Source organism: Balaenoptera physalus (assembly GCF_965194825.1).
Source record: "Balaenoptera physalus genome assembly, chromosome: 4".
Taxonomy (NCBI): domain Eukaryota; kingdom Metazoa; phylum Chordata; class Mammalia; order Artiodactyla; family Balaenopteridae; genus Balaenoptera; species Balaenoptera physalus.
Window position 1 is genome coordinate 11,914,499 of NC_138891.1, and position 24,609 is coordinate 11,939,107.

At 35.8% G+C, this 24,609-nt stretch overlaps 1 protein-coding gene across 7 annotated transcripts in view; it reads right to left on the minus strand.

Moving 5' to 3' along the window:
* Positions 1–24,609, minus strand: part of PIK3R4 (phosphoinositide-3-kinase regulatory subunit 4) — an 81,884-nt gene that overhangs the window by 37,361 nt on the left and 19,914 nt on the right. For 6 of the 7 annotated variants that reach the window (XR_014262826.1, XM_082459211.1, XM_082459206.1 and 3 more), the window contains exons 5-9: positions 23,693–23,827; positions 21,534–21,755; positions 16,585–16,758; positions 8,560–8,705; positions 6,420–6,623 (exon numbers count right to left, since the gene is read on the minus strand). Coding sequence is in view for 6 of the 7 variants with exons in the window: in XM_082459211.1 (XP_082315337.1) it covers positions 6,420–6,623; positions 8,560–8,705; positions 16,585–16,758; positions 21,534–21,755; positions 23,693–23,827 (881 nt within the window). In the remaining variant the exon portion in view is untranslated. The remainder of the gene's footprint in view (positions 1–6,419; positions 6,624–8,559; positions 8,706–16,584; positions 16,759–21,533; positions 21,756–23,692; positions 23,828–24,609) is intronic. The other variant, XM_082459209.1, reaches the window with a different exon arrangement.

Sequence of the window (24,609 nt, forward strand, 5' to 3'; positions counted from 1 at the left end):
TAAACCATAAAACATCATTGCGATAAATTAAAGATCTAATTAAATGAAGACACGTACCATGTTCATGGACTGGAGGCCTCACTGTCAAGATCTGATTCTCTCCTATAGGTTCCAATGCAATCTCAATCAACATACCAACAATTTTTTTTTATTAAAGTGACAAGATGAAATATTTGGAAAATGTATATGGAAATGCAAAGGACAAAGGACAGCCAAGACAACCCTGAAAAAGCAAAACAAGCTGGGAGATTCTGCTCTAACCGGAGGTCAAGCCCAGCAAACTGCAATACTAGTGCGAGTCCATTAACATGCCCTCAGACTTCTGCTTCCGGCCATGATGTGTAACAGGGACAAGATTTACCCTCTCATTTTAAACAACTTTAAAACCAGAGAAAAAACTATGAAACAACACTTTCAGACACTGGAAAACAGGAAGCACATGGCTGTGATTCCCCAAGATAAAGGTGAGTCCTACGACTGTCCCAGCTTACTCTGTGAAGAGTTTCCAGGCCATGGAACTCAAATAGGGTTCAATAAAGCCACGTTCAAGAGACAAATAGAGTTCCAGGAAGCCAAAAGGCTAAATGTGTGGGGCAGAGACCTGGAGAAGAGGGATCCGGCACAGAGCAAGAGCTATGGTCAGGGCTCCTCCAATCCTCCACTGAGTGCTGAACTACATGTGTGTGAACCGAATCACCTGGGACCAGGGAAAGGCAACCAGAAAGCAGTAAGCCTAACAATCCCAGAGCTCACACAGGGCTGGGGATCACTCATGTTCCTACCAGCCAGAGGTGAGAGACTTCACCAGACAGAGCATCATGTCCTCACAAGTCCTTAGGAGTCAAGCTAAATTGGCCACTGACCCAAGGTTGCTCTGGATCTGCCCTAACAAAGCTCAATAACAAGGCTTAACAGGATCAAACCAATTCCAAGTAACTTTAACTGTAGAACAAATCCAACACTATACAGCCATCCCCAGGACCCCCATGGATAACAAAATACACAGATGTTCAAGTCGCTTATATAAAATGGCAGCGTAGTATTTGCATGGAACCTACAAACATACTCCTGTATACTTTAAATCATCTCTAGATAACTTATAATACCTAAAACAATGTAAATGCTATGTAAACAGTTGTAAATATAACTATGTAAATAGTTACCAGCATGAGGCAAATTCAAGCTTTGCTTTTTGGAACTTTCTGGAGTTTTTGTTTTTTTTTTAATATTTTCAATCCACAGTTGGTTGAATTCATGGATGTGGAACACATGGATACAGAGGGCCAACTGTATAAAGGGATTCAGCACCCAACAGCATAAAAGTCACAATCAACAGAGAATGAAAAATGGATGGCCAGGAGTCAGAGGTTAGAGGAAAAGTTACATTTTATTATATATACATTTTATTATATTTACATTTTATTATATATCTTCTTATATACCTTTTCAATTTTACACCTTGTGTCTATACTACCCAGTCAAAAAAAATTTTAATTAAAAATATTTAAAAGTTTAAAATGTAAAGTATTTGTCATTTTTTAAAGTAAGGAGTGAAATGATGAAAAATGTGAAAGAGAAATTAAGGAAATACTCCCATTTTCCATTGCAAAAAAAGAATAAAATACCTAGGAATAAACCTACCTATAGAGACAAAAGACCTGTATGCAGGAAACTATAAGACACTGTTGAAAGTAATGAAAGGTGATACGAACAGTTGGAGAGATATACCATGTTCTTGGACTGGAAGAATCAACATTGTGAAAATGACTATGCTACCCAAAGCAATTTACAGATTCAATGCAATACTTATCAAACTACCAATGGCATCTTTCACAGAACTAGAGCAAAAAAATTCAGAATTTGTATGGAAACACACAGGACCCTGAATAGCCAAAGCAATCTTGAGAAAGAAAAACGGATCTGGAGGAATCAGGCTCCCAGACTTCAGACTATACTACAAAGCTACAGTAATCAAGACAGTATGGTACTGGAACAAAACCAGAAATATAGACCAATGGAAAAGGATAGAAAGCCCAGAGATAAACCCACACACATATGGTCACCTTATTTTTGATAAAGGAGGCAAGAATATACAATGGGGAAAAGACAGCCTCTTCAATAAGTGGTGCTGGGACAACTGGGCAGCTACATGTAAAAGAATGAAATTAGAACACTCCCTAACACCATACACAAAAATAAATTCAAAATCGATTAAAAACCTAAATGTAAGGCCAGACACTATAAAACTCTTAGAGGAAAACAAGGCAGAACACTCTATGACATAAATCATAGCAAGATCCTTTTTGACCCACCTCCTAGAGAAATGGAAATAAAAACAAAAATAAACAAATGGGACCTAATGAAACTTAAAAGCTTTTGCACAGCAAAGGAAACCATAAACAAGACAAAAAGACAACCCTCAGAATGGGAGAAAATATTTGCAAATGAAGCAACTGACCAAGGAGTAATCTCCAAAATTTACAAGCATCTCATGCAGCTCGATATCAAAAGAACAAACAACCTAATCCAAAGATGGGCAGAAAACCTCATTAGACATTTCTCCAAAGAAGATATACAGATTGCCAACATCACTAATCATTAGAGAAATACAAATCAAAACTACAATGAGATATCACCTCACATCGGTCAGAATAGCCATCATCAAAAATCTACAAGCAATAAATATTGGAGAGGGTCTGGAGAAAAGGGAACCCTCTTGCACTGTTGGTGGGAATGTAAATGGATACAGCCACTATGGAGAACAGTATGGAAGTTCCTTAAAAACTAAAAATAGAACTACCACATGACCCAGCAATCCCACTTCTCTGGATGTACCCTGAGAAAACCATGATTCAAAAAGAGTCATGTACCACAATGTTCATTGCAGCTCTATTTACAATAGTCAGGACTTGGAAGCAACCTAAATGTCCATCGACAAATGAATGGATATAGAAGTTGTGGCACATATATACTATGGAATATTACTCAGCCATAGAAAGAAACAAAATTGAGCTATTTGTAGTGAGTTGGAATGACGTAGAATCTGTCATACAGAGTGAAGTAATTCAGAAAGAGAAAAACAAATACCATATGCTAACACATATATATGGAATGTTAAAACAAAAAGTTCTGAAGAACCTAGGGGCAGTACAGGAATAAAGACACAGACGTAGAGAATAGACTTGAGGACACAGGGAGGGGGAATTGTAAGCTGGGATGAAATGAGAGAGCGGCATGGACATATATACACTAAGAAATGAAAAATAGATAGCTAGTTCGAAGCAGCTGCATGGCATATAGAAATCAGCTCGGTACTTTGTGACCACCTAGGGGTGTTGGATAGGGAGAGTGGGAGGGAGACGCAAGATGGAGGAGATATGGGGATATATGTATATGTATAGCTGATTCACTTTGTTATAAAGCAGAAACTAACACACCTTGTAAAGCAATTATAGTCCAACAAAGATGTTAAAATAGTAAATAAATAAAAAGAAATATCCATAATCTGAGCTGGAGGGAAGTAACAAAGCTTGCCAGAAGATTGGGATTCAGTTCTTGACCCTACACCTTAATGCATCATAATTGAAGTAGAGGTATACACACTACTAACATAAAATAGGTAACTAATAAGGACCTACTGTATAGCACAGGGAAGTCCAGTAATTTTTTTAAATGTATATACACAAAATCAAATAAACTATATGACAATTAAAAAAGAAAAAAAAAAAAAATAAAGTAAGGAGTGAAATCATTTTGTACTCTGTATTAGTGTCTGATTAAATAAATAAGAAAAAAAAAAACAGGGAGCTCTCATAGATGAGATCAATCTAAAACAGCCCTGCCATTTGTCATCTCCAGATGGTAAGTCCTATTGAAAATCTGGAGTATAGGCAGATTCCAACTCCCACATGTTCCAAAAGTGTTCTTTAAGTCTATTATCTGGTGCTCTGAACATACCACAGAAACAATGCTAGGCTGCTCTGGAAAGGCCTATTTTACTCACACTGTATCTCAAGCGTCCTCAAGTGGTCCTACACAAAAGAGCACCACAGAACCCCAAGTAAAAAAAAATTCTGCAGGAGGTTTCAGAATTCCCACTTGCGGAAGTTAAAAACATGTCTCTTCCTTCTGTATCCCTGACTTTAGGAAAAGGACTCAATTCCTACCTCCAAAGCGCCCCCTGGCTCCAAGCCTCTTCTAGTAATCCCAAGAAACTGTAGTGCAGGGACCAAAAAGAAGGAAAGGCAGAGAAAGGGCTCGCAAAGGGCTGGAAGAGATGAGCCGCCCAAGGACTTCTTCCTAAGTGCACATAAAACTCAAGCAAGCCTTTCAGCTTTAGCTCCCTGTCCTCTGTTTATTTTGAGAGGCAAGATGGCACAGTGGGGGGCGTGTGGAGTAAAGACAGATTCAGGTTCCAATGTTACTTTTGAAACTTACTGAACAGTGTGCGCGCACAGGAAGTTAACTACACTCACTGAGCCTCAGTGTTCTTATCTAATAAAATGGTGCTAACTATTGTTCAAGCTTATTTCAAGGACAGTCACACAATATAGAAGGTATAGACTCACTGTACGTCCTCAAACAACGGAAGTCAGTGTTGTGCTGTTACTTCTGAGGACCTCAGAGACTCTGGCCTGCTGTTCCTTCCACCAGCAGCAACTACACCTTGATAAAGAGTATTCCTGCCCCTGAGGAGTCTCCTAAGATTATTATTCACAGAGACAACATAAAACAGGGGATTCCATATTCCCCTTTTCCACTCATACAAATGAGAGATGAATGAAATACATCAAGCACTGACACGTAGAGGAATACAAGTCAGTGGGTTTAGTGATTTCATCATGGCACCAGTGATGGGGGCTGGCACTGAGGGAGCAGCAATGGTGGGAGGGTTTGGGAGAAGAGCAGCAGGAAGCAGAAAGTAGAAAGACTACAGAAATTGCCCCTTCCCTCTCCCTCCTTTTACCCATGGCAGTGGAAAACTGACACCCGCGGCAAGGTGAAAAGCAAGTATTAGGAATTACAGTGGCTCCCTGAAGTAACTAATGACTTACAAAGAAGAGAAAACTTCAGTATAGAAGCTTTCAACTTAACATACAGGATTTGCAGGAGAGAGAGAAATACAAAGAATCGCACCATCCAAGCTCAAAGAAACATCTAAATTGGGGTGGTTTTTACTGCATGCTGAAATCTTGTTAAGGACTACTTACTCAGGAGAAACAACTGAAAAATGTGATTCAATACCCAATTTTCCATAAACTGGAAAATACATCTAATGTACAAGCCAATGTTAAAAGAAAACTCAAAGAAAAAGCTCTCTGGCAATTCAAGTCACATCAAAGGGAAGTCTTCTGAAATATAGGAAATAGAACCACTGGCCTAGAAGGGACATTCAGAGGCAGCTCTAGTTTCCAGATAAACTTAGACCTAAAAGAATCAAGATGGTTATTGACCAGCCTCCCACAGAAGCCTATTCCAACATTCAATCACCCAAACCAATGTCGGCATCAAACAGCACTGTACATTCAGTGACAAGTACAATACATGAAAGGATTTACAGCCCAAAGCTGACCAATTCTCTCTCTGCGACGGAAGTATTTTCTCATCTTCTTTTCTCTTAAACAAGACAATGACTGATACTCATTCTCTTAACCAAGACATCCTGCAGACTTAAAGACAGTCAGGTGTCCCTCAGTATTCGCTTTAAGGCTCATAGAACATTTATTCAGAAACCATAGCCTTTATTTCTAACCAGTTTCACTCCTACCTTGTCTTCTCCAAGATCCACACATCCCTCCTAACACAGGATGCTGAATCTAGATTTAATACTTCTAAAGAGGACTTACTAATGCCAAGAATAATAAAAAGATTACTTCCTAGTTCTAACGAGATTTGTTAAAAGGATCCAAATTCACAGACTTTTAAGATACAGCAGTAAACTGCTGGTTTATTCAATCTAAGACGCATTATAAATCCCAGTTATTTTAGCTGTTTGCATGTAGTGAAGACTCTCTAAATCTGAATTGAAATAAACCAGGATTTTTCTGCATTGCATCTGTGTTTTGTACTATTCCTTCTAACTGAATTTCATTATATTTTTGATGAAATATGAAATGCAATCAAGGATATTACTTAAATCTAAGGTTATACCTACTCTTTCCCTCATTTACATAGCCAGTAATCACAAAAAAACTTACTAGGTCTCCCATGATTCCTTATTTAGCTCAACCCAATGCCTTATCATCATCATAATATGTCTTAGATACCAAAGCAAATGCATATTTGCCAGATTTATTTACTCATTTGTTATGATACAACTTAATCAAAATATTTTTAAATATTTTTAAGAGTGACATGGATACCTCAATGTTTTTATAAAATTTGCATTTAAATGTAAGATTTCAGAAAGGTGATACAACCTGTGAGAGCAATTTCTTCAGAAGTTGTGCTATGGCAGGGTCCTCAGGTGGAGGGCAGTCAGGAAGAGACCCATTTCGTTTCTTCTGACGCATGTGAAGATGTCTGAACAAGCTAGTAATATCTTTAGACCTCAAAGCATAATCAAATATAGAACGACTTACTGGCTCTTTTAAAACACTGAGTAGAACAAGTTTTCTTTCAATCTACATTAGAAAAATAAAAAGAATCAGCCAAAGATACAACATAGAGTACATCTGTTTTCAAATTCAATAAACATAACCTGTGTAAAGTTAACATAGATATTCATTTTCTAAGAAAATGGGAGATATCAATATCTGCAATTTTTGCTTAGAAGAAAAAATACCAGTGACCTTTAAAGAGCTACGGTATTTCTTCATTCATTGTTAGCATCTGAGTACACATCTGTGTCTATCATACTTGAATACTACTAATAAATACTCAGACTAGGAAAGTTTAGATCCCAAGTTTTCTAGATCCCAAAATGTCAGATGACTTCCTAGATCTAAAAAGTACCTGCAGTTCACAGGTCAAGTAGCCAAAAGTACTGATCCAGAGAAGATGCTCAACAGCCACCCTTCAGCCATCAGGTTTTCCCAATAGCTTCAACCACTTCCAAAAAACATTACTGTCTCCACAGAGTTCATAAAATCCCTCCTTTTTTAATCCCCAAGAATACTCTCCTCGCCAATGCACTTATAATAAAAAGGATGAGCATTACTAAACAGTAACCAAGAGGACTTTCTTTAGACATATTTAACTACCTGGTAAGTTGGCCAGTAGAAACCAGCATAAAAAGGTATCTTTTGTCTAATCCAAACTGCAGAAAGGTAAAAATTATGAAGCATATAGATAATTAGTCTCTCAACTCCTGAGCCTGGCCTTTCAAAATATAAAACAATGATAAAAGCAAAAAGTAATAATAATTTCTGAGAAAACAAAGAGAATGGTGATTTCTAACAAACCACTTACATATCAGATTTATTTTAGTAAGCCACAACTAAAAGTTATTACAAACACATGCAATTTTCAATCCCAGAAACACTTTCTCTTTCTTTCATTATGAGTTTAAGAGCCAAACTTCTAAATACAATAAGTAGTCAAAGTAGTAGGAATCTCTAGACCTGATTTCCAAGGAAGCCTTAATAAACTTCAAAAAGGGGGGACATATTTTCTAGCAATATTATCCATCTTTCACGGATATATAAATTTTCCTTGGGATAAAAATTTTAAAATCTACAAACTCTATGAAATAGAGAATGATGATTTCCCAAATTGGATTAATCTATTATGAAAAGTAAGGACTGAAGGCAGTCAAAGCCACTTGTTTGCAGAGGATATCCAAGGCCATTTTCTCCAACCACAGGGAAGGCGCACTGGGGCTTATACAAGTAAGAGAAAGCTAGAGAGGAATGTGAATTTGCAAAAGAAAAATAGAGTTTTAGTAAAAAAAATAGGACATTTTAGGATGTTTTAACAGCCAGAATCATCTCTCAACAGTCCATTCAATTTAAATATCTATTTTGATAGTTGGCTGTCCAGCAAAATGAAGGGTATAAACACGGACAAACTGGTAAATAACTGTCTTGTACAAACCAAAGACTCAAAGTTTATCATCAAGTACTACACTGCTTGGTAAGCGGGGGGAGGGAGGGAGCAAGAGGGGTGGGGTAGTCATTAGATTTAAAAAAAAAAAAAAAAAAAAAACAGAACCAGTTAGTGCTCCAAAAACAAACTTTTGAAAAAGACTTTTTCAAATTTATTATAAATGTGGACTTGGACTGAAATCAGTTATACTTTTATAACAAAAGCAGGTCCATTAATATACGTTTCTGCTATATTTACTTAATAGCAGATGCTTTACAACACTGCACAAAAGGAAAAAGGATGAACTACTGAGTGCTGCATTACGTACAACATGATGTACACGTAAGTCTCTTGAACTTCTCTCACCTTCCAAAGTGTTTGTTCCATTAACATTAACTAGCTTGAAAGGAATGTGAAAATGCTGTAGCCCAATTTAAATCTTTAAAATTTTAAATAAAAATAGGACTCTCTAAACCTTTCTTTAAAGGGGCACAGTTTGGAGGGAAGATTGATTCCAAGTTGGAACATGCATACCTGTATTATTGGTTGAGTAATATACGGGTCAAGGTAAGGCATCAGTTTGCAGTAGACATCAGCTGTGCTTATTTGGTGAGCTACCACTGTGATAAATCCCACAGCACCATAGCGTATCCACAGATTGGGATGACACAGAAAGGGGGCTAAGAGGGAAAAAAAGGTATGGATTAAACGATGTTCATAAACAGTCTCACACTATCGAGATAAACAAATTTTCACCTTATAACACAATTGATAAAGAGATTATACCAAATGTTACTATCAGGTTGCCTTCATATACTCAATTATCCTGGGACTTAAACTGAACCAAGTGAACATACTGCTATTATAATATCTCCTACCATAAATATCAGCAATACCATAGAAGAGTAAAAATAGCTACCTCTTTTCTTGGGATTTAAATTGTTATATTTTTAGTCAGGGCTGAAGATCAGTGGGCATATACTCAGTTACAAGACTGGGTTAAAAACTATTGGAGAGAGACATAAAAAGTCCCAACAGTATATAGCAAACTATTACTCCCCCACCCAATACCTCCACAAAGTCCAAGGACATACCATTTACCACATAAAGGACAAAGAAAATGAGTTGTTTCTCCTCCAAGCCACAGCTTAAATTAAGGGAATGATTTCGCCTGACTGACATTCTTTTTAATGCAAAGATTTGATGACATCAAATACAGTACTCATAAATTCATTCACAAGGCGTTATGAATGGAAACTAAAAGCCAGAAAACATATGATGCCCATTCTTAAAGAGTTTAAGATACAAGAAAATTAAATGAATATTTTTTCACACCTTTTATTTTAACTATTTTCTGTACTACACCTAAAGTCAATGATTCAACTAACTGAAGTAAGATTTAGAATAAAATTCAAACATCCAAACTAACCTGATTTAGAATAAAATTCAAACTTCTAAAAGCAAAAAAAAAGTATTTGTTCTGAGGATGTAAAAGCATCAGCATTTAGAGAATACTAATTTTATAAGAAATTCAGGCTAATAGAGAAATAAGAATATTATCACAGTGATGTCAACATCATGGTGGAGTGAGATGCTCCCTTTGTGTCTCCCCTTTAATCTACAACCAGTAAAACATCCACAGCTCAACAAAGGTGCCTCTGCCCAACACAGCAGATGCAGGAGAATTCCACTTATCTGTACATCTAGAGGTGGGTGGACTGGCACAAACAGAGGAGGTAGAACCAGGAGAACAGCACAGGTGGTGACTGCAGTCCTGGACCTCTGACCATGGCAGCTGAGCCTGCAGCCCCAGAAAACATGGTAGCAGCAGGGGAGGTGGTACACACGACTCTGCCCTTCCCCCACAGCAGCAGCCACAGGTAACTGGGCAGCAACAGCAGTGGGGCCTGGGACCCCATCCCTCCAGCCACAGAGGGACCCACAGCTCTGGCCCCCCACACCTCCACCCACAGCAGCAAAGTCCTCGAACCTTACAATACCAGACACGGCAGAGATGCCCATGCAATCCCAGCTCCACTCCATCTTCCCCCTCATCCTGTGACAGTGGAGCCTGGGACTCAGAGGATCCTGGGCGTGGCAGGAGAGCTCACTATCCTGGTGCCCCAGGCAATGACACCAGCAACACTGGCAGCAGCAAGGCACCAACAACACCAGAGGCACAAGAAGCAATAATGAGGTCACAGGGCGACACCTCTAACAGAGGCAGTGGAGGGTGGAAACTGTAGACTCTCAAATATAACCAGAGGCAGCTCAGGTAAAAGAAATTAAAAACCTGTGCTGTCGGGCCACTTACTGGAAAACAAAGAGAAAGACCTCTAACTTCCAACCTGCTGAATCATTAGAATCAAGTAGAAAGGTTTTTACTACTTCAAAGGCACAGGAAGAGGAACAACTCATCAAGCACCATGAAGAACCACAGTAACATTGTACCACCAAAAAGGAAATGAAAATTCTCCAGAAACTAAAGTCAAAGAATACTGAGATCTGACAGAGAATTCCAAATAGCTGTCACGAAGAAACTCAACGAGCTACAAGAAAACTCACAGAGACAGTTCAATGAGCTCAGGAATAAAACTAATGAACAGAAGGTATACTTTACCAAAGAGACTAAAACTCAAAAAAAGAACCAAACAAATCTGAAGCTGAAGAACTCAATAAACGAGTTGGAGAATGCAATTAGAAAGCACTGGAAATGGAGCAGACCATATGGAAGAGAGAATTAGTGAGCTCGAAGATAGAAAACTAGAAATCTAAAAGTAGAAGAAGAAAGAGAAATAAGATATTTAAAAACAGGAAATTCTATAAGAGCTATCAGACTCCTTTAGGAAGGACAACATTAGGCTAATAGGTATCCCAGGAGAAGAGAAGGAGAAGGAAACAGAGTTTATTTAAAGAAATAATAGCTGAGAACTTCCCAAGCCTGGGGAAGGAACCAGATATACAAGTCCATGAAGCTAAGAGAACACCTAATTACCTCAATGCAAAAAGACCTTCTCCAAGACATATTATACTAAAATTGTCAAAAATCAATGACAAAGAAAGAATTTTAAAGGTAACCGACAAAGGAACCCCACTCAGGCTACCAGCAGATTTCTCAGCAGAAACTCTACAGGCAGGAGGGAATGGAATGACATTCTCAAAACACTGAAAGATAAAAACTGTCACCCAAGAATACTCTAGCCAGCAAAGTTATCATTCACATATGAAGGAGAAATAAAGACCTTCCCAGACAAACAAAAGCTGAGGGAGTTCATCAACACTAGACCTGCCATCTACCAGAAACAAAAAAGCAGAAGTACACAGAACTTTGAGTAAGGTGATAAATAGACAGACTCAGAAAACAGCAACTCTTTATGAGAACAGGTTTTTAAACACTTTATTATAGCATAATAAAGGAGGTTAAAGGGGGAAGGAAAGCAGAAAAAATAACTATAGCTACTTCAATTTGGTAACAAACTCACAACATAAAAAGGGATCATTTGAGACAACAAAAAGACAAAGAGGGAAGCAGAAAAGGACAGAACCCATAGAGGTAAATGAAGATGCCATCAGTAGAAAAAGGATTATTTTACCTATGCAATGTTTTATACAAACCTCATGGTAACCACAAAACATAAATCTAGAGCACAGAGAGGAAACATTAAAAAAATGAGGAAACTGAGAAAAATAAATCACAGAAAACCACCAAACCAAAATGGCAAACAGAAACACAAGGAAAAAGAAACAATGAAGATATAGAGCAACCAGAAAACAAAAGATTAAATGGCAGTACTAAGTCCTCATCTATCAATAATCACCCTAAATTTAAATTGATTGACTTCACCAATCAAAAGACACAGAGTGGCCAGATGGATTAAAAACAAGACCCAACTATATGCTGCCTCCAGGAGACTCACCTCAGCTCTGCAGACAGACACAGGATCAAAGTGAAGGGATGGAAGATGACACTCCAAATTACAGCCTAAAGAGAGGGAACGTAGCCAAACTCATATCAAGTAAAATAGACTTCAAGCCAAAAAAAGGTAACAAAAGACAAAGATGGACAATATATAATGATAAACAGGGCAATTCATTGAAAAGATATAACAGTGATTAATATACATATATACACCTAACATAGGAGCATCAAAGTATACAAAACAATTATTAACAGACCTAAAGGGAGAAACTGACAGCAACACAGTAACAGTAAGGGCTTTAACACCCCACTTACATAAACGGGTAAATCATCATCCAGACAGAAATAAACCCATACATGTGGACAACAAAAGAGCACAGAACATACAATGGAGAAAGGACAGTCTCTTAAATGGTATTGGGAAAACTGGACAACGACATGCAAAAAAGTGAAACTAGACCACTATCTCTCACCATACACAAAAATTAACTCAAAATGGATTAAAGACCTGGAAGCACACAACCACTAAAAGAAAATATAAGCAGCATGCTCTCTGACATCAGTCTTAGCAAAAATCTTTCTAGCTATGTCTCCTTGGGCAAGAGAAACAAAAGCAAAAATAAATAAATGGGACTACACCAAACTAAAAAGCTTCTGCACAGCAAAAGGAACCATCAACAAAACAGACAGACAACCTACTGAGTGGGAGAAGATATATGCAAGTCATATATCTGATAAGGGGTTAATGTCCAATATATATAAAGAACTCATACAACTCAACAACAAAAAACCAAACAACCTAAACAAAAAATGGGCAGAGGAGCTGAACAAACATCTTTCCAAAGAAGACATACAGTTGGCTGGCAGACACATGAAAAGATGTTCACCATCACTAATTATAAGGGAAATGCAAATCAAAACTACAATGAGCCATCACATCACATCCGTCAGAATGGCTACTATCAAAAAGAGGAGAAATAGTAAGTGTTGGAAAGGATGTGTAGAAAAGGAAACCTCATATACTGTCGGAATGTAAATTGGTACAGCCACTATGGAAAACAGAGTGGAAATTCCTCAAAACATTTAGATCTACCATAAGATCCAGCTATTTTGGGGTATTTATCCAAAGAATAAGAAAATACTAATTCAAAAAGATACATGCACCCCTATGTTCATCATAGCTTTATTTACAATAGCCAAGATATAGGAGCAACCTAAGTGCCCATCAATGGATGAAGAAGATGTGGTATAAATATGCAATGGAACATTACTCAGCCATAAAAAAAAGGTGAAATCTTGCCATTTGCAACAACGTGGACGGACCCTGAGTGTATTAGGCTAAGTTAAATATGTCAGACTGAGAAAGAAAAATACCATATGATTTCACTCATATGTGGAATATAAAAAACAAACAAACAAAAAAAGTAAAATAAATGAACTAAACCAAACAAAAGCAAGCATATAGATACAGAGGACAGAGTAATAGTTACCAGACGGGGAGGGGCAGGGAGGAGGGCAAAATGGGTAAAGGGGATCAACTGAATGATGATGGACAGAAACTAAATTTTTGGTGGTAAGCACACTGTAGTGTGTACAGAAGTAGAAATATAATGTTGTACACATGAAACTTAAATGATGTTATAAACCAATGTTACCTCAGTATAAAGTAAATTTTAAAAATAAATGATAAAAAAAATACTATTTCATGCTAATATTACTTATATAAATAGGGGAAGAGAAGAAAATTGTTCAAGGTATCTGTCTCCAAAGTTCTCCCATTTCCAATTCTTGTAACTACACATGGAGGTGATTTTGATTATTTCATAAACACCCTGCAGCCTCTGAGACGGCCAACAAGGGAGGGCTGGTAGTTTCCCTCTGACAACAGAGAAAATGAGGACTGGAAAAACATTGAAAAACCTCCAAAAAATAAATAAACTCAAGATGACCTGGCAGAGCTAGGCACTAGATGAGGCTGCATTAGTGGTCCCAATTCTTTGTGTTATCTCTGTTTATACAGTCACTTGCCTGGTGCTCATGGTGTACAAAGGGTACTTCTCTGTCCCTCCCTCTTGTCTCAGTCACAGTACCTGCTCTAGCCAATGGAATGTCAACAGATGTAACACAAACAGAGGCTTGAAATGTGTGGCATAGCTAGGCTTCTGCCATCACCCAGAACATAACCTGGGTGGTTGCTGCCCCTCCAACCTGGGCCCCAGAATGAGACAGATAAACCACAATCACCACAGGCGTCTGGGAGATGCAAGGCCTAAAGAAGAGCCGCTCACTGAGCTCGCAGATGCATGCTGAGAACTTGACCGAAGGATTTACTGGGATTTTGTGGTTGGTTGTTATACAGCATTATTATATCAGTCAGTAGCTGATACAAAGAACCTCCAAGACTCCAAATACAAGAAACCAGAATCAAGGATTTCCTATAAAACATCCAATACATTTCCAATTATCTGGGGACAAGCAGACGGAAAGGTGAGTTTTCATAATGTCTAAGTGGGAAGAGTATAGTTTTTAATCATGATAATCACCACCACCACCCTAATTCCCTTTAAGAATCACTACAACAGGCTAACCACGCATAAAGACAGAACAGAGAGATGCGTACAGTTTATCACTTGTTTTAAGTAAGTAGGTGTTTCTACGTTATTAAAAACTTTCTTCTTTTAAATAGTTCAAAATGTCAACAAATGACTATTTGCTTGATTTTTCTCAGCAAGGGTTTTTTTTCTCCCCATAGCTGGTACCAAATTCAGTTCCAGTTCTAAGGGAGAATCACACCCAAAAAGTTGTACCACATTGGGTTTATTCTATACCTAAAGATAATAATTTATTTTGATACTAAACTTAAGATACATGAGGACCCCATATGTTCATCCTATGACCAATGACTAAAACCCATAGGACTCAGAAAAATTTCTGCAAAATTTGACAGGAGGGGTAAAAAACTATCTTTTATGATAATTTTTGCTTAAAAATTGATGGACATCCATTTTGTAGATAAATAAAATGCTAATTATATGCCATATTAAATCTCAAAAATAATTTCCAAATAATTAGGCAACAGAAGGAATGTATTATGTGAAATTAGAATATACAAGTACATATTTATATACAAAGGATTTTCATTAGCATGAAGAAGATCAAAGTCGAAAGCAAGAAAAACTCGACCCTTAGGAGGTAATGCCACTTTCACAGGAGTAAAAAAGAAAACACTGATGTGAGAATTCACACAATGAGAATGAGCAGGAAAATATTCCAGGCAGCAAGATATGTGCATTAAGATGATACATTTTCTCTTTAATATTATTATGAAAAGGGGTGTTTTCTACGTCTGCCTTACACTACACAGGATCAGAAATTCAAAAAACATTCTAACACCTTTCAATATATTAATGATTTTTGTTTCCCAAGCTATTAGCTCTTTTAAAAATTAGGAAGAAAACAGAGATGACTCCCTCAAGGCTTAGCACTCTGCAGCTTACACAAAAAATCAAAAGCATTTCAGTGTAACAGATTTTTATCATGATTATGTTGACAATACTCAAAACTTTTCTGTTAAATTTGTCATTATTTTTAACATACTCATCAAAAAAATTCAAACCAAATTAGTGTTACAAACTAAAAGAATGATTATAAATATTAAGAGTGCAAAATAAGAAACCTACATATACTCAGATTTCCACAAAATTTTTCTTTTAAAAAGCTACATTCATGGCTAAAAACTTCCAGACATTTTATACCTCTCTACTATCTAACCATATAATTTCAACTATCAAAATAAAAACTCCTTTGTCTTTTTTCTCTGAGGATTGCCTCAAGAAAAATCTATTACCCAAATCTAACTAATTTTGGCTTTCTATAAATTTTCTTGGCAAAGCACTCAGCAGCAATAAAGTATTTTATCTAAAAAGGCAATTTCCTAAGATTTCATGTCTTCTCAGTACAAAGCCAACTTGCAATCTTATCAATACATTGGTTACTTTCTTAAAATGAAGTGTTAAGAAGACTAAGAGCTTCTAATATTTTTAATTTTACAATGTGTCACATGTACCTTTTTGCTCTTATTCTGAATTTTAAGTTGATGGACCTAGATAACTGTTATAAAGGTCAAGGAATTAATTCCTTTCATTGGTTAATAAAATTACTAACAGTAGTAACGTCAATACTATGAATGCTTAACTGGCGATCAGTGCAATGACAGAAGTCACAGACAATCCTCCACATCCAGTTTCAACTTGGTTAATGGTCAAGTGGCCAAAAACATAAGCTGACTCTTCAGAGCAGTTAAAGACTTAATCCACATTGTGTTTTAAAAAAAAAAAAAAAATCTTCATTTTTCAAGGATCATCAAGACTTAACTACAGATTAAAACAAAGGTGTATTTCCCAACCTGGGCTGGAGGGCCAGTGTTCCTGTGTGTGCGCCTATGTGTCGCTCACATACATACAAGCATGCAGGCATAATCATGCACATGGGTGTGCACACACAGACACACACACAACAGGGACAATGAAGCTGAAAATCTCACTATAGATTGCCTAGAAACTTTACAATGCCCTATCAGTTGTTATTTCTCTTACCACTCCCTAATTTTCCCATCCTAATTTTGAGAAACAAAAACTTACCAATATCACTGGCAAATTCATAGACATGGGGTTTTTGCAGCAGCCCTAACTGGCACATACAGGTAAGGGCATTAAGAGCTTTCACAATAACAAATTCCTCAGCATCACTAAGACCTTGTTGCAGCAGGGGTTTGAGAATTGAGGAGCTTTGCCAGCCAACATAGGCGGCAACACCTGAAAAAGAGAAGCAACATTACATGATTGTTTTATACTGAAAGTACAAATGCCATTAAGTAAAACAATAAAATTAATCAAAAGTCAAATATATTAAGCAACAATCCAGGCAGGGACACTGCATTTCCTACCCAGCATAATAGATGAAAAAGACCCACACCAATGCAAATCTTCAAAAAATTCTGCGACACCAAGGGAAAAAAAAAGATGCTATGAGCTTACAGAAAGAAAAATACAGATTCCATAAAAGGGAAGTAGAATCAGACTGGCATCAGATGATCTTCAGCAGCAATGTAGGCTAGAACACAACAGGGCAAGACCTTCAAGGTTATGGAAGAAATTTTATACCCAAACTGTCAATAAAATAAGAAAACAAAAATAAGTCATTTTGGGACATGCCAGGACTATATGTGTTTACCTCCCATGCAAACATTTCTAAGAAAGTTCTTAGGGATGTACTCCAGAAAAATAAAGAAAATGTAGAATGTACAAAATGGTAGATATAACCCAGGAATTCAATGGGGAAAAAAGGATAATAGCTAGTAAAGATCTAGAAATTAATCAGCCCAAATTAGAACTAAAAGTCAATAAACTTCGAAAATGTTATCAAGAAGAAAAATGGAACAGACTACAAGCAATAGATAAAACTGGTAAGAAAGAAGCTAGATAATATAAAGTGAGGAAGGTATATTACTTTTCTCTCTAAAAGGAAAACAAGAAACTCTGAAACTCCATGACAAACAAAAAAATTGTTCAAGAAAGTCATAGTGTAAAAATGAAATAAATTAAAATGTGCATTTAGTAGTTTGCAGAGGATAGAAAAAGAATCCACTGACCTTGATGCTATAAACATTCTCATCAAGTGATAAAGGAGTTATGGCATTAGAATTGTGGTGAAGCAGTTATAAATATAGTGCACTACTTGGCTCTAAAGTCAATAAAAGTTACACATTCTTAATCATGTAAATTGTTTTGAATTTTCAGAATCAGTCTATACAAGCACAAAAGACTTTATTACAATTACATAACAGAATGTAAATATTATCAACTATGAAAATGCAATTGTTTAGTTGAACTGTCAATTAACAATTAGTTGAATTATCAACCAACAAAAGAATTAGAATGGAAGAAAAACGAAAAGAAGGAAGGGAGGAAGGGAGGAAGGGAGGAAGGGAGGAAGGGAGGAAGGGAGGAATGCAGGCACTAAATTCCTTGTAGTGCAAGTCAGAAGTAGACCAATAAGAAACAGGTTGAACTATTTAAAGTTATAAAAACAACAAACTAAAGATCTACATCTCAAAACAGAGAGGCGAAAGGGGATTGGGGTATATGAGTGAGTTAAATCTTCGTGTGGCATAGAAAAAAGTCAAGAGACAAAGTGTAAAGTTGATAATCCTAAAGAGTAATATGAAAATACTATTTAGAGCCGTGGCAATAATCACCTGAAGATATCAAACCAAAACCACAAACCAGAGTAGGTGCCTCTGGAAAGTGCAACTATTGCCTTTCATACTTACTTCATATATTTTGAGTAATTTGCAAAAGCATATTTCCACTGTATTGAGAAATAATTTTAGAATTTTTTTTCTGTAATAAAAGAGAAAATGCTGTCTAAAATTCCAGTGGATTATATTTAAAAACTTTACAAACTGAAATGTATAATGAGCTAAAATAGCTCAAAATATTTTGGAAAAGAAGATTGACATCTGGGGAGCTTATTCTACCAGATACTAAAGTTGCTTATAAATATATAATAATTAAAATATAATATAACTATAAAGAGTATAATATTGAGTACAGAAGTGAAAAAAATCGATGGAATAGGATATCTAGAAAAGTAACCCTAAAAGATATATGCATGCAACAGGTGATAATAGAAGCTTCACAAGTCAATGGAAAATAAATGAAATGTTTAGTAAATAGTGTTAGGAAAATTGGTTATATTTCTGAGAAAAATTTAGATTTCACCTCATACCACAGCCCAAAATAAAGATCAATTAAACAGTTCATATTTTTATGTGAAAAAATAAAGCATTAAAACAAAGCAAAACAAAACAGACATGTGCCCAACAGATTATTAACCTAATTCTGAAATGGGAAAATATTTAAGCACAAAAGTAAAAAAAAAAAAAAAAAAAAAAAAAAAAAATCACAAAGGAAAAGATCAAATAAATTGACAACACTAAAATTATTTTAAAAGACATAAAAAATAACAGTCAAGTTATTTGAGAAAAGTGCCATAGAAAAGATAAAAAGTTATTGTTTTTAATGTATATATAAAAGGCTCAGAAAAAATCAATAAGAAAAGCATAACACCATCAAAAAAGGGGCCAAAATAATAAATTAAAAATTCAAAGAGTAAGAAATATGAATAAGTAATCAACATGAGATATTTTTTTCACCTTCACTGATAAGCAAATAAATATACACTAAAACAAGTCATTGCTTTAAGCTACCAACAGGCAAAGGTTGATTGAAGCCTAGTCCACACTGGAAGGCTGTGCAGTACTATCAAACAGTGCTGACCAGAGTAGTAAATGATATAATCTTTTTGAAAAGGTTATAAAATGTGTCAAGTTTTAAAAATATGTTCATATTATTTAACTCAGTAATTAAAATTTCAGACTTCTAGCCTGAGAAAATAATCAGGCAAATATTTATGTAAATGATTATGTGTATAATATATGGTTGACAAAAGTTAGAACAATTTAAACATTCAAAAGAAGAGTTAAATGACTTTTGATAAAACTGTATAATGAAATATTTCTATCTATTAAATTACGGTTTCAAAGAATTTTTAATGACATGAGAAAATGCTTAGAATATACATACGTTCCTAGAAAAATGTTTAAAAAATAACAAGACTAAGAAGTAATACAATACATACATAGCACTTATGTGCCAGGCACTATTACATATGTTAATTCATTTTATCTTCCCAACAACCAGTGAGTTAGGTAATATTATTATTCCCATTTTACAGATAGGGAAACTAAGACACACAAAAGATTAAATGATTTCCCCTAGAACCACAACCAGTAGGTGACAAAGCCAGAACTTGAACCCAGAAGTCTGTCGCCAAGAGTGCCTGCTCTTAGCCAGCACACAACAGTGCCTCACAGATGGCAGAACGGGACAATGGGTGGAAGGAGAAGGCGAGGATGACCCACAGGAAGGAAAAAAACAAAACATTAACAGAGGCTGTACATGGGCTAGAGGATTGGAGGGGATTTGTTTTCTTCACGAATTTTCCAATTTTTCTACAGCAAGTATGTATTACTTTTATAAACAAACAAAAAATCAATGAAAATTATTTTAAAATGAAAAAAGAACTAATATAAAGGCCATTTTTCAAAATACACATGAATTAACCAATAGATGAAGTTCCAAGAACCACCTTTTCCCAAGAAAAGAAATAAAAATAAGATTATTTGAAAGAAGAGAGCATGAAAGACAGAAAGGTGTGAGAAGCAAAGCATACTGTATTTAGGAACTGAGTTAGATGGAGTCCAAGATGGAAGGCTGACATGAATCAATAAACTAATGCAAAAATTAAAAACAAACTAGAGATGTCTGAAAAGAGGAGGTACAGTAATCTCCAGTTATAACAAAGCAAGAACAGCAATTTCAAGGCTTTTCAAAAGTAGAAAGTACCCTTTTCTCCAAAACATTATACATTAATATTCGCAAAAATAGGAATATTGTTGCTATATGAGTTTCTTTCCTTTTTTTATTTTTTAGGAAAAACATCCAACAGCAAACCTTTTAGCAGTTACTTTCCCAGATTATTGGAAATCAAAATCTAAACTCTATTACAGCCTTCTGCTACTACATGAGAAAGTTTGGATACCTGCAAAGCTTTCCAGTGTGCAGAACAGTCTTTAAATCTTTTGAGTTAATAGACAAGCTTTATAATCATGTGTAAAATGATATAAAAAGGGTTAGTGGGTAATTTTAATAATATGGCTTTAGCATATAACATTTCATAAATGACCAAAACTAAAATTGAAAAGGTCAGTACAATCAGGTGGAAAATGATCAGTTATTACTCCAAAAAGAAAAATATTAAATCTTGTGTCAAACATGACAATCTACCAAAATAAAGTCCATTTCTTTCTAATTTTGAATCTAAATGCAATAGGAGTCATATGCAGATAAAATACAAGATGTCTCTCTTCTTTAGATAAATCTGAAAATTAAGAATTGCAACATTTTGAAAAAACAGTAGGAAAAAAGCTGATTAATTTTTCACAAATGTTCAGTTTACAAAAAGCAAAGCCTATAAGCTTTAATTCTTTCTAATTAGATTGATTTTCAATCATAATTATACTTTGTTATTTTCTGATTGTAAAAGTGATGCATGTTTACTATAGAAAATTTGACAAATATGAGATAATCACTGTCCACATCTTAGTATATTCAGCCTTGTTAAGAAACATATGACTTGTTATTGTTACCTTTACACGACTGGGTTCAGTCATTTTAATAATATTTCATGGTACTTTCCCAGGTCATTAAATTTTCTTTTAAAACATACTTTTTAATGACCACATGGTATCCCTTTATAAGGGTATATCAGTTTTATTAACCAATCCCTTGATCAGCTAAGATACTTCCATCAACCAAAAGCAGCATGAAGACAGAAATACCAGGAACTCATTTCATTACTAATGAAATTTGGTAGTACTGTCACCTTTCAGACTGCATGAAAGTATCTGTTTGAGAAGATAATTCAAATCTTAAAGATAAATTTAAAAACAAACAAAAAAACATACCAACTATACTATCAAAAAAAGCTCCACGCAGATGCCAATCATTTTTATCATTGAGGAAAGTGATCATGTGGGACAATAAAACATCATTGGCTTTCTGACGTCCAAAGAATACACACAGCCGTGTTATTCCATTTTCCATTAAGGTTTGTTTCACGATATTTTCAGGGTCACTTAGCAAAGTGACAACTTTCTGCTGGACCATTTCATGTAAGGCTTGGAGCTCTAAAAAAAAAAAAAGGAAAAATACGATCAATTTTCTTTTCTCCAAACATATAGACCCAGTCTTTCTCACTCCTTGGAGAAAACAGAATGATTACAGAAGCCACGAGAGAAAGTCTATCATTACTAAGTTTTTCCACTACTCAAAGCTCTGAAGGATAGTTGGGAAAATGAAATATAGATTGCAAAACATCCTAATAAGCAGATGCCACAGGCATGGTTACTATCTCACTAGTTAATAGCTCTATTTATAAGGCTCAAAGAAAAACTATGGGGAAGCACCAGAGGGAGATCATACTGCCCCAATGAGATCAACTTAATCAAGGACTTTAAATTACTGGACTGGTTCAGGATATAATCTGATGGTACAGGGCAATCCTTTGAGAAAGCATTTTTAAAGGTCGGTTAATTATATTTTAGAAAGCCAGAAAATACATTGCAAGTCCTGACAAGGCTTTACATGATCTAGCCACTGCCTTCTTCTCTGACCTTATCACCTACCTACCCTCCCCTTTTCATTTATTTATTTACTTAGCTGTTTGTCTTTTCCTTACTGAAACAATCTCAAGAGCAGGGATCTTTTCTGCCTTATTTACCACTATATCCCTAGTGCTTACAGCAAGCACATGAATTGCCTGATGCAAAGCTTATGTTTAGCAATTATCTGCCGACTAAAGAATGAGGGCAGCCACTGTCAAGGGAATAGGCAGTCTGAAAGGCACAATTCTATGTTCACATTAAGAAACACTTCAGGGCTTCCCTGGTGGCGCAGTGGTTGAGAATCTGCCTGCCAATGCAGGGAACACGGGTTCGAGGCCTGGTCTGGGAAGATCCCACATGCCGCGGAGCAACTAAGCCCGTGAGCCACAACTACTGAGCCTGCGCGTCTGGAGCCTGTGCTCCGCAACAAGAGAGGCCGCGATAATGAGAGGCCCGCGCACCGCGATGAAGAGTGGCCCCCGCTTGCCGCAACTAGAGAAAGCCCTCGCACAGAAACGAAGACCCAACACAGCCATAAATAAATAAATAAATAAATAAATAAAAATTTAAAAAAAAAAAAAAAAAAAAAAAGAAACACTTCAGATTAACTCCCCAAAAGTTTTAATGCCTAGCTTCATTATTTAAAAGGTCCAATTACATGGTTATAGGATGTAGGACAGTATTATTTTCTAAGTAACTCCGTGAAAAAAAGTGAGGATTTCCTTTCTGATACATCCTTCTGTAAGTTTAAAATTATTCCAGTGTCTTCAACTCCAAATAAAATTTGCTGCATGAAATGACCCATTCTAACAAGTAACTGAGACACTACAATTGTCTACAGCATAAAAATCTGAAAAGTAGACTTCTCTAGTTTTTCTGAACTAGAAACATCTTGAAATAGATCTAAGTACATTATTTGACTTCTAAATCTTTAACATAATAAACATTCATTAAAAGCCTGTTAAAAGCTGTGTGGATGTAGAGAAACTTGAGGCAGGGACTCTAACCTCACAGAATTTACCATCACATTGTTCCTTTACAGTAAAAGGTGTGGGTTCTGATACATAAATCATAGGTAGTATGAAAGAAACACAGTTTATGACTGAGGACACTCAAAATATACTCACATAAGGAGAAAAGGTTTAGATTCTTTGGCTATGGTGTTTCCAATGTTTTTTTCTTTTACCCTGTAAGAATTATATAATTCAGCTAGCTTTGCTGTTGACACAAACCAATTCTGGCTGAAAAACTACTGAGCTTAGAATCTGTGGTGACAAGTTGGTCATTTTCTGGCTATTTAACAATGTATAAGAGTAAAAGAGAACAGTCAGACAGCAGAATCCTTCCCTCTATAAATCTGGTATTCTTTCATTTTACATTAAAATTATAAGTGAGAGTTTGTTGCAAGTTCACATTATCATTCTAAATAACAGAAAATCTGGAAGAGAAAATCATACTACCTGTGTCATAATTTCCACTGGGATGTGTAACTTCATCTATTTCTTCACTATTTGGGTCATTTTCCATACTGAGATTTTTCAACTGTACTAATTCCAGGAATCTCAAAGCTGTTTCTGCCAGCAGAGCTATGTTTTCTATAAAAGGGAGAAAATTCATAATAATTATAATCATAAATGTGTGTAATATTTATAACTTTTCTTCCCTAAGTCTTAATACATATAAATAATAATCATAAGACTAAAGAAAAGCAGGACTTTTCAATTTAGCACTTAACCTAATCAGACTTTTAGTAACTAATCTCATAATCTACAACTATACCCAAACTACCTGTTTTAATAATAAATCATAAGCTTCTTTAAAAAATACAGAAATGTACAACATGATAATTATAGTTAACATTGCTGTATGGTATATATGAAAGTTATTGACGTAAATCCTGAGTTCTCATCACAAGGGAAAAATTTTTTTTTCTTTTTTTTTCTTTTTATTATATCTATGTGAGATGATGGACGCTAACTAAACTTACTGCAGTAATCATTTCACAATATATTTAAGTCAAACCATTATGCTCTACACCTTAAAATTATACAGTGATGTATGTCAATTATATCTCAATAAAACTGGAAAAAAATACCAAATAGCCCAAAATATAGCACTCAAACATCTGAGGCAAAAAAAGCTGAATCCTTCCACAAAGACCGACCCTTTAAACAGTTTTTCAGGTAAGAGATATGCAGTAGGCTAACAGAGAAACACATTTTCACATTAAAATCACAGATCAAGCTGGCCTTTGGAATCACACAGACCCTGGCTCAAACCTTGACCTTGGGGGCTTCCCTGGTGGCGCAGTGGTTAAGAATCCTCCTGCCAATGCAGGGGACACGGGTTCGAGCCCTGGTCCGGGAAGATCCCACAT